General features: G+C 40.3%; 1 protein-coding gene across 1 annotated transcript in view; it reads right to left on the reverse strand.

Moving 5' to 3' along the window:
* LOC126402366 (deoxyribonuclease gamma-like) overlaps positions 1-9,693 on the reverse strand; it is an 18,103-nt gene extending 8,410 nt beyond the window's left edge. Inside the window, exons 1-4 of the mRNA XM_050064267.1 lie at positions 9,688-9,693; positions 8,426-8,514; positions 7,754-7,765; positions 1,125-1,211 (exon numbers count right to left, since the gene is read on the reverse strand). Of these exons, the coding sequence (XP_049920224.1) occupies positions 1,125-1,211; positions 7,754-7,765; positions 8,426-8,514; positions 9,688-9,693 (194 nt within the window). The remainder of the gene's footprint in view (positions 1-1,124; positions 1,212-7,753; positions 7,766-8,425; positions 8,515-9,687) is intronic.
* Positions 9,694-10,755: the final 1,062 nt, after the last annotated feature.

Raw genomic sequence — 10,755 nt, forward strand, 5'->3', positions numbered from 1 at the left:
CCCCTCCTCAGTTGCTCTTCCTGAGGTTTCTACCGTTTTTTTCCCCGTTAAAGGGTTTTTTGGGGAGTTTTTCCTGATCAGCTGTGAGGGTCATAAGGACAGAGGGATGTCGTATGCTGTAAAGCCCTGTGAGGCAAATTGTGATTTGTGATATTGGACTTTATAAATAAAATTGATTGATTGAAAATAAGAATTGTTGTGTTTTTGTTATGAGACATTTATATCCACACAGGGAGCAGGTCTTCGTCTACAGAGATCGCCATGTTGCACCACAATGTTTCTACAGTAGCCCAGAATGGACAAACCAAACACTGGCTCTAGAAAGGGTCATTCACTCTTTTGCTTCAGCCAAATAGTGGTTGTAAGGTATCCTTCTGTGTCTGCTCTTGATGTTCAGGGACGCCACAACCAATGCCGGGACATCAACAAAAGCATGTGGTTAGGTTTAGGAAAAAACATCATGGTTGGTTTGGCTCTACATTGGAAACAAACACCAGGCTCCCAGGTAAGGGCTGTTGGATCCATCCACCACCGCTTCCTTTAGGGACTTTCCAGCTCCTTATTCTATATGCGGGCAGCGTTTCAAACTGACGCCATCCACCAGTGTCTCATACTGCTGCGACAGGTGCCACCCATCCACCAGGTGGTGTATCATACCGCAGAGTCCGTGTCTGGTGCTGAAATCACTGATGAGGCAGCAGTATTTGACGACTTTGGAATGAGAACGGGCTTGATTGACTCTGTTTTGGAGCCAGCCTCAAGTGGCCATTAGAGGAACTGCAGTTTTTGGCATTTGGTGTTGGCGTCATTTTTTCAGCCCCAGGAGTTGTGGCTTGCTCCCACCCGATGATATAACACCAGAAACAGAAGTGATCACAACACTAACATATTTGGCAACATGCCTTGTAGGCTCACAAAAACAGGCATACCTGTGGGGACCAATCACATCTTTTAAAAGAATGTATCATGACTAGCAACTGGGCCGACCACACGTCGTCACTGAGGTCAAAGTTTATTATTAGAGTATTCTTGGAGTGTTTGTTAATCCGGCCCCAGGTGTGTTCAGGTGAGTTCCTCTTCCTGAACTAGCAGGTACAGAAGTGGATCATGGCACTGTGTCTTACCTGTAGATGAAAACGTACTGCTGCATGTTGTTGGGAGACTTTCCCAGAGCCTTACTGGAAACTGCTTGGTAGCTGAACTCGTCATACCTCAACACAGACAAAGAGAAACTGGTGATTATTAAAATGAAGCAAACACACATCAGTCAATACAGCAATACATCCCAGAGTGTTCACCTCCACTCTGAACACTCAGTCCCTCTGGGGTCTGGGGATTTTGGGAAAGTTTATAAATGGTGATAACACAGATTTCACTCTACTTCCCACCCACATTCACCCTGACATCTCAGCTCACGTGTTCTCACCACCAGTTTTTGTATTTTAAGTTCAATGGTTCACGCTCACAACATAAAAAATTAAAATTCCCCCATAGCAGGTATCATTGTGCTTGTGTGTACCTGGAGACAGTCACTGCAGTACACCTGACTGACACCTGAACTCTAAGCAAACCAAAAATCCTGATTCAACATCTAATATTTACAGCATCAACACATGATGACGAATCTTTCACCAGCTGCTCTTCATCTGAGCTGGTTAGCACTGAAGCTAAAGTAGCCTAGCTGTTGGGACAGCCCCGTGGTGGAGAGTGACTAACTGCGTTGACTCAAGTACAGTACACAGAATTGATGTACTTTACTTTACTTGAGTATGTTCATTTCATTCTACGTTCTATTTCTACTCCATTACATTGCAGAGGTTAATATTGTACTTTTTACCAAACTAAATTTATCGGATAACTGCTGGTCACTTTAAAGTAAAATATTTTACATTAAAATGATGTGATAGGATTATAAAATACAACACATCCTTAAAGATTAAACCGGTGGTTCTCAAATGTTTTGGGCTTGTGACATCTTATAAGTGAGTGCCTGTAATAATGGGTAACATTTTATTGTGTCTCTTTGGGGCTCCTTGTCGTGTTTTAGATGTCAGATGCTTCGTCAAAGATTGACCCGCTCTCATCCCAACTCGTCAAGTACTGACACTTTGTCAGTGGACCTACAGGTTCAAAACTGACACTCTAGGTACCCTCCTGCGTCAGTATTGGACATTCACGTATGGCTTCTTAATTGATGTCTATTACGTATTGTGTTGTTTCAAAACACATTTCTGTGTTCACAGGAAATGTACAGGTTCTGCTCGTTGCATGCATATTTTCAAAATAAACTTACAACATAGGTAAGACTGCTTTCAGAGCTAGAGTCGTCTCCTTTGGTCCGAATCAGGGACTAATGTTGTTACAGAGTTGTATAATTGCCTAGAGTTGATTCGTGTGTTTCCATGTGGGAAAAATCCAGAAGTAAAGCAAACGTTGAAGAAGACTACACTTGCAAGATAAATGTGACACTTTCTAATGTCACAATGGAGGGACAACTACGCAGGTTGATTTTAGGGGAGCGTATCTATGTTCCCAGGGTTCTATGTTCCCCGCTCAACCAAGCGGGAAACATAGAAGCTTTTTTGCAGGGTTAAGTGGGGAACATAGAACCCGGGAAACATAGAACCCTGGGAACATAGGGATGACCCCGATTTTAGCGCTGCTCATCGTGGACTATATTGCTGTCATTGTTCATTTTAGTCAAAAGCACCCTGAATCACTTGGTTTTTCAGTTTACTTCTTTAAGTTTAAGATTTTAGTCAAAAGCACCCTGAATCACTTGGTTTTTCAGTTTACTTCTTTAAGTTTAAGCAACAAAAGTCCATGCTTAGTTTTAGAAAAACACATCATGGTTTGGCCCAAAATAAGTATGGTTGTTACTAACATGAAGTAATGTCATATGAAATATATCATGTCAAATATGTCACTAGGGTTGCACGTTACACATACTAGTGCACTACGTTGTTATTAAAAATAACCCAGCTGCATTTTGGTTTTACACGGGGCAGGAACAGCTGGCTCCAGAGTCTGTTTTACCTCCAATCCCACCCTACACTGACTTTCTTGCTCTTTATACTATGGTATGTTTGTGTTTTTTGCACAAAGGGTGCTTCTGTGCATCAGTGTCTGACACTGAGATCCTTTGGCAAAGCGGCAGTATTTGACAAATTGGTAGTGAGAGCGGGCTGCAGAGAGACATTTCCCCTCTAAACTTATCACATGGTTTTAATTCAATTATCCAATATTTCACAAGCATTAGAAAAAAAGTCTTAGAAAAGTTTCTTATTCTTTGTCTTTCCCACTTATCATCTGATGACCCCTCCGATCTATCTGGTGCCCCTTTGAAGGGGCCTGACCCCTAGGTTGGGACCCACTGGACTAAACTAGCTGACTGTATATACTAGGCCTGAACGATTTATCTTTTAAGCATTGCCATCGCGATGCACACGTGTGCAATATTTACATCGTGGGGCTTACGATGTGGCTTGCCCTAAATAAATTCAGCATGCACGTTTAAATTGCCGAGTGATGCGCGTAAAACTCGCTTCCTTTTTGATGACTGACCAACAGAAGATGTTGAATTTAGTGGAATAAAGAATAAATGGCCTATTAAAGTGCTGGAATTTGTTATTTACGTGACAACGCCTGAACGCAACACAGGCTCCGCTCCACTGACTGTGTGCACAGTGCCGTGCTGAGGGTTCTTGCTGGGCTCGGTTATAAATGTCTCGGACTCGGGAAAATGCGGCCCGAGCTGCGCTCTAGTGTGCTCCCCTTTGTCTGTGTGTGTGTGTGTGTGTGCGTGCGTGCGTTTTAAGGTGAACTGTTTCACCGTATAACACAATAAATAGTAGCCTATATTGTTATGTTATTATGTGAAGCGTCCATAGCGCAAAATAATATAACTTTAGTTTATGAAGAAATCAGACGGAGCCCTCTCCTCTCCTCTTATATGCTTTACTCACAAGTGTGTGAATTGACCTGGATATGAAGTAGTTGTAGTTTCTAAAGAGCTAAGACGAAAAAATAAAAAAAATAAAATCAGAAGTGCTGCTGCTCGTTGCCTATAGGGGGAACATATAAACACTGAAAGAGATGGTGGGTTAACTGAACAAGTGCCTATTTTCAGCACATTTCATGCTGTTGCATTCAAAGCAATATCAGCTAATAATTCCAGAATGATTCATTCTCACCAAGTAGAGCTACTGAAGTCATCTGGTAGAAAATAATGCATCCTTAAAAAATATATATAAATCGCAATATATATCGATGGGGGCAAAAAAAATTGCAATGTCAATTTTTCCCAATATTGTGCAGCCCCCAACTCTATCACTGGTGCTTCAGTATCAACAAACTAACAAAAACAGGATCAGTTTTTTGCAGTTTTTGATATTTAAGTTTTTGTTGATAATACTTCTGTACTTTTATTCAAGTAGGATTTTAACTGCAGAACTTATACATACTTGTAATGGAGTATATCTAAATTGTCGTATTGCTATTTTTACTTGAGGATAGGATCTTCTTCCACCACTGGGACAGCCCTCAGTTAGCGCCAGTATTAGCCTTTGAACATTTTCCCTTAAATCGTGTTTGACAAGACGTTTCCCCCAGATCCACACATGCACAACAATTTAGACAGTTTACAACATAATGGAATATGTAGGAATCATGCTTTTTATCCCCTGTGGTTTAGTGGTTTACACCCTCAGAGTGGACCCAGGGACACCAGTGGACATGCATTTGTTAGATAAGAAGAGTGATTGCAAATCCCACATCTCCATGAGCGTAACCATCTTAAACTCTGTGAGCACACCAGAACCAACCACCAGAGATTGTAAATGAATTTTTCACCAACAAATCAAACAGCGACAAAATGAGCAAAATCAGATTGTTCCCTGTTTGACATCACCAGAAAGAAAGCAGCTGCCTCCTGTGCAAAGTCAAGCCTTGTTCCAGTAATATGATCTGGGTTTAACTGGGCCATTTCTATGGTGGAGCCAAAAATGGCACATATGCCACCATCATTAAATATACTGCCTACAGGTTTTGTTGTGGAAAAATTATTTATTTGGATATTAGCAATGTGGAATGAGTACTTGACAAATAGAAACATATGGAAGTGGGTGTTAAATTGAAGATTACTTGCGCTGAAAACTATACTCCAGTAAAAGTACATAAGCGTAGTCCTGTAACAGTCACAGTGCCTTATCCTCAATATCCACAGTACTAACAGCAGCTTATATTACAACTTCTTAAAGACTGTTTATCCACAAACATGAAACCAATGTAGGGTGCTTTTTAATCTCCTCACCACTTCTAAACCGCTGAGAAAAGAAACAAAAATCTGTTCAGTAGTCGTCTTTTTGCTCCATCTCTTTGTATTCCATCACTCTGACCAAACTGCATTCACCGATCTATTAAACAGTTTGTTAACTCTCAGAGGTTTTGATCTACTTTTTTACTTGATTACTTGAATTAATCAAAGATCAGCATCTAATTTCCCTGAATATGAATATTTCAAAAAATATGACATATGTTTTCAATGTTTTGCTGATGACATTCAAATCTATGTTTCTGTTGTGGCTGGTGACCCTCCCAGCTTCTGAATATGTATGTCTGAATGGAAAGAAGACCAAAATGTTCCCTGAGAGGTTCTGACAACACAGATATCTGTTTTAATGTCCAGTATACAGTACTGAGATTTACTGAGTAGTCAAATGAATAAACTGAATTGTGTGTATAGTTTGTCAAATGTTTTATATAATGACTCAATCGTGCCACAAAAGATGCTTTTTTCTTTTAAAAAAAAAAATCCCAATTTAACCTTTTGATATAATTTGATGTAACATTTTATTTTGGTAAGTCAGTTGACTCTCATCGAGGGCAGTTTCAACAGACAACAGACAACCCTCTTTCTTTACTGTCTATATAAATGATCATTTCTAACCATCACTTGGATGTGATTTACATTCAATTTGACCATAAACAAAATTTTGGGAACTACAGAATGAGGCTACTGTACTGTGTGTCCAGGACATGTTTAGAATAGCTTAGCACCAAGAGTGGAAGCAGGGGGAAACTGCTAGGCTAGCTCCATCAAAAGATTTAGGCTACATGTTGTATCTTGTTAACTATGATGCTAGTCAGCAGCAAATCAGCAAAGGTTTAAGCGGGATTTATACTTCTCCTTCAAATCGACACCGTACCTACAGCATAGGCTCTTCATAAACCCATATCCTATGTTGTAGCCTGACGTGCACCTCCCCAGAAATGTAACTACGCGTCGTGGTGCCGCAGACCTCCTGTCTATTTCTGTAAGCTGAAACCATTTCCCTCAGTGGAAACAAAGCTTTTATTTACGTTAATTTCACAGATAAGAAACAATAAATTGTGAAGACAATAAAACCACAAGATGTGGTGAATTCCTGTGTGTGATTTATCCTGGCTTCATATGAGTAGAGAAAACTCCGCTAGCTGCTAGGCCAATATATGCTATTTAAAATGTAGGCTTATGCTAATAATGTTAGCATGTTGTATTCGTGGGGAAAAGTATACAGTTTTTGTCTGTGAACATTGTGAGATGTAATGGAACCGAATTTTCTAATATTACCTTTGTTAAATGTTGCTGTTGTTCTTAGCTTCATATGAGCAGAGGAAAACTCTGTTAGCCGCTTGGCTAATGCTATAGCCTTATGCTAATAATGCTAGCATCATGTATTTGTGGGGAAATGTGTCCAGATAAAGACAAGTGTTGGTCTGTGAATGCTGCGAACTACAATAAAGCATATTTGTGTACTTGTACTTGTGTTTAGATTATCACTATAAAGCCATGTTTACTGTGTGTTTACTGTGTGTTTACTGTGTGTTTAATGTGTGTTTACTGTGTGTTTACTGTGTGTTTAATGTGTGTTTAATTTGTGTTTACTGTGTGTTTACTGTGTGTTTTGAAACAACTAAACTTTACAGCACTTCACAGAAACTCCACCGCCAACTAGTGTTTTGGAGGTGTAACTGCAGAGTGACACAGACACACCACCGCACAAGTATAAATGCTAACAACGACCACAGGTGCAGGCTATGACGTAGGCTCTGTGTAAACCCACGCACAACTATAAATCCACCTTTGGTCAACAGTAGAGTTCAAACCAACAACTCAACTGTGATTTCAGGACTGTTGAGATGCTGCCCGCAGTCTTTCCACCACAGCGGTTGGTGGTCATAAAATAGCTCCAACGCAAACTGCTGCTAAAACCACAATAACTCCTTTATACATTTTTAATTTCAAAACCTGTTAAAAAAACAAGATTTAACATGTAAATCAGAAACCTTCGGAGCTGTTGGAAGACCTATGGGTCAACTTTTGATGGAGCTAAGCTAGCAGTTCCCCTCATTTTTTGTGCTAAGGTAGGCTGGTCATATTCCCTGTCCCTGTAGAGGACACACAGAGGTGTTCCTGTAACCTGAAAGGTTAAACAGGTACATAAAGAATGGTGCTCACTGGTGCTTTCTATCATTTGACACGCTGACTGACAAACTTGTAGACATTAAGATTTTGATTCAGTCTGATGTGCTGAAACAGACCTGGCTGACCGTCAGCTGACACGTTGCAGAGTTACTGTAACAGTGACTATCCAAAAATAAAATGTTATCCATTATTACAGGCATTAGGATTAGTAAAGAGGGTAAATAAAGGTGACTAGGGTGATTAATAATGATTAGAGGATGCTCCACATGCTCAGAAAATCCACTGTACCTGTCGGTTGGCCTGTTGGAGGCAGACAGCAGACACATAATGATCACCATGATGCAGCACTGTTAGTATAACTGTATAACTGAGTACATTCATTTTTTAATCCTCTATCTAGTTGGTGACGTTTTCAATATTCAAATAGTTGAACATGACAGAGACTGTACACTTGATGCTGAATCTAAATTCCATTTTAACAGCTTGTATTGTTGAATAAAGGAACATTTCATTATATAAAACATACACACTTTGTGCTTTCATCTCTCCTCTGCAATTAACCCTGCCAATTTTCTTTTTTTGGCTCATTAAAAGGTCAAATAAAAATGCAAACATATCAAATAAAGTCACCGAGATACTGACAGACAGTTTGGACAGAAAGATGTGAAACTGTGTGACCGATACAAAAAAAATATTGTTTAAAAACGGCCTTTCATGTCTGAAGTGTGCCAATAACTGGTACGACTGAGTTTATGATACAATTTTCTAATTCATGGATTTAAAATGCTTTAAAAATGGATAGTAGCTGAATTCTTCTTGTGTCGTCCATCTTTATATTCAGTCTATGCTACAGACCACAGACCTGTAGACCTACAAACTACACACCTACAGACTACAGACACTTTCAGGGAGAAGCAGTAATGAGTGTGTGTGAGCTGCCTTAGTAGTTTTTTTCAGTACCTGTTGAGAGATGCCAGCAGCTTTTGGATGGCTTTACCATCAGGATCCATCACCTCCTGCAGGAGACTGATATCACAGCGAGACAGGATCTACAGACAGACAGACAGACAGACAGACAGACAGACAGACAGACAGACAGCTCAATAAGATTTGAAATTGTTTACAGATATCCTTAACNCTGCAGGAGACTGATATCACAGCGAGACAGGATCTACAGACAGACAGACAGACAGACAGACAGACAGACAGACAGCTCAATAAGATTTGAAATTGTTTACAGATATCCTTAACACCCTTTATTGTTTCCAGCAGGTGTTAATCTGGACAGGATCATGTGTTTGGTTGCATGTGTGCCTGAGTGAGTGAGTGTGTGTGTGTGTGTGTGTGTGTGTGTGTGTGTGTGTGTGTGTATCCGTTTGTCCGCAGCTAATCTTACAAACTACTGGACCTATCAGCCTAACAGTTGGTGTGCACATGTATGACTGTACGCTCAAGGACCTCTCATGGTTGCAGTGATTCGTATGGCTAAAAACCCTGTTTTATACGTCATTAAATGCTGACTTCTCACTCCTCTTCACTAGAGGTGTGTATTGGCAAGAATCTGGGGATACGATACATATCACGATACAGAGGTGATGATTTGATATATTGCAATACTTTAAGCAAAGCAATAAATACGATTTTTTTTTTTTTTCAAAAGAATCTAATTTATAAATTTCATGGACTCAGATTCAGCCATCAGTCACCTGTGTTTGCTGACACGAGACTCCAGAGTTTGCCGAGGCTTTTACGCTTGCAAGATCTTGTTGTTTCGGTGGAGTGGAATAGTCAAACGGCCGTGTGACTGCTGGCAACTAGCGGTAGGAGGGTTAAATACAACACACAAAATAACCACTGCCAGAAATGTTTGCATTAAAACTACTGATTAAATATCGACATAGTAGTTTTCAGAATCGATACAGTATTGCAAAACAAAATATCGTGATATTTCAACGTATCGATATTTTCTTACACCACTACTCTTCACCGGCCGGTAGGGGCGACAAGTTTTTCGGAAACCGGCACAGCTAAAAATAATGAGCCATACTGTCTGCTGCAGGACACATGTTGGCCTTCGTCAAGTCTCAAAAACGAACATCCATAGAAAAGTTTGGTTTCATGTTGAGCCGGAGCATCTGTAGATTCATTTCAAACCCTATATGTCATGATCCACTAAAGCTAGGCACAATACCAGATGAATACATCCCAGTTTTTGTCTTCACCTCCATCTTGACTGTAAGGGAGCCTGAGGGGCGGGGCCAACTGCACCAAGGTTTTGTTCCATCTGCCGCATGGCATCATTTTTGATTTGGTCATTTTCCTTGATATCTGTGCTTTGACCATAAATAAGAAAGTAGGCACTAAATTGTTTCTTTGTCTGTTTGGTGATTATAGTTGTCATGTCCTACTCTGTTGTGCTGCAGCATGCAGACACAGTTAACACTGTTAAATGTCCAGTTATGAACGACATGTATCAAAGATTTTTTGTTGTGTTTAAGTTATTAAAAATACATTCATCCTGATTATTGTATTGTATTTATATTTCACATTCCTGTTAGCAATAAAACTTCATCTGCTCTGTGCAACGAGCTGCAGCTTCTGATGTCTTCTGCTGTGTTCTAAGAGAGATGAGAGTCTCCTGCCGCCCTGGACAGGAACATCAGTGGTTCCCAACTGGTCCAGATTTCTCCTCAGTCATCGTCACAGACCAAACAATGGACAAACAAATTAGCTACGGTTAGCTAGCAGCTAACTGGTACCATGGTGGACAACTTTACAGCTCTGTACATTTGGTCCGTCCAAAAAATCACGGCTCTGGATGTAGATTTCTCCATGTTGTTACCGGCTTCTTCTTCTCTTACACATTTAATGCTATTGGACTTCCGGGTCAAAGCCCGGGGCGGAAACTGTGGAGCATGCTCAGAGCGCCTCGGCCAGTTTGGGTCTGATTGACTGTATACATGCAGGAGTCACATGAACTGGGTAACAATCAGTTCATCTCCCGTAGTGACCTCCTCGACCTCTGACAGTCTGCTCTCTATGATGAACGTCATGTACTGAAAATGAACACAAACTGGATCCTGAAACGAGCTGGTGTGTGTGTGTGTGTGTGTGTGTGTGTGTGTGTGTTGGTGGTGTGTGGTGGTGTGTGTGTGTTGATGTTGATACGAGAAATAAATGAATAAATAAATAATTAAGAATGAAACAATTAAAAACAATTAAAAAGAAGAAGTAAATAGTGAGTTGTGTTTCTCAGGTTCCACTGGCTGTCCTCAGGTCGTGACATGAGA

Source organism: Epinephelus moara, chromosome 16 (assembly GCF_006386435.1).
Source record: "Epinephelus moara isolate mb chromosome 16, YSFRI_EMoa_1.0, whole genome shotgun sequence".
Classification (NCBI taxonomy): Eukaryota; Metazoa; Chordata; class Actinopteri; order Perciformes; family Serranidae; genus Epinephelus; species Epinephelus moara.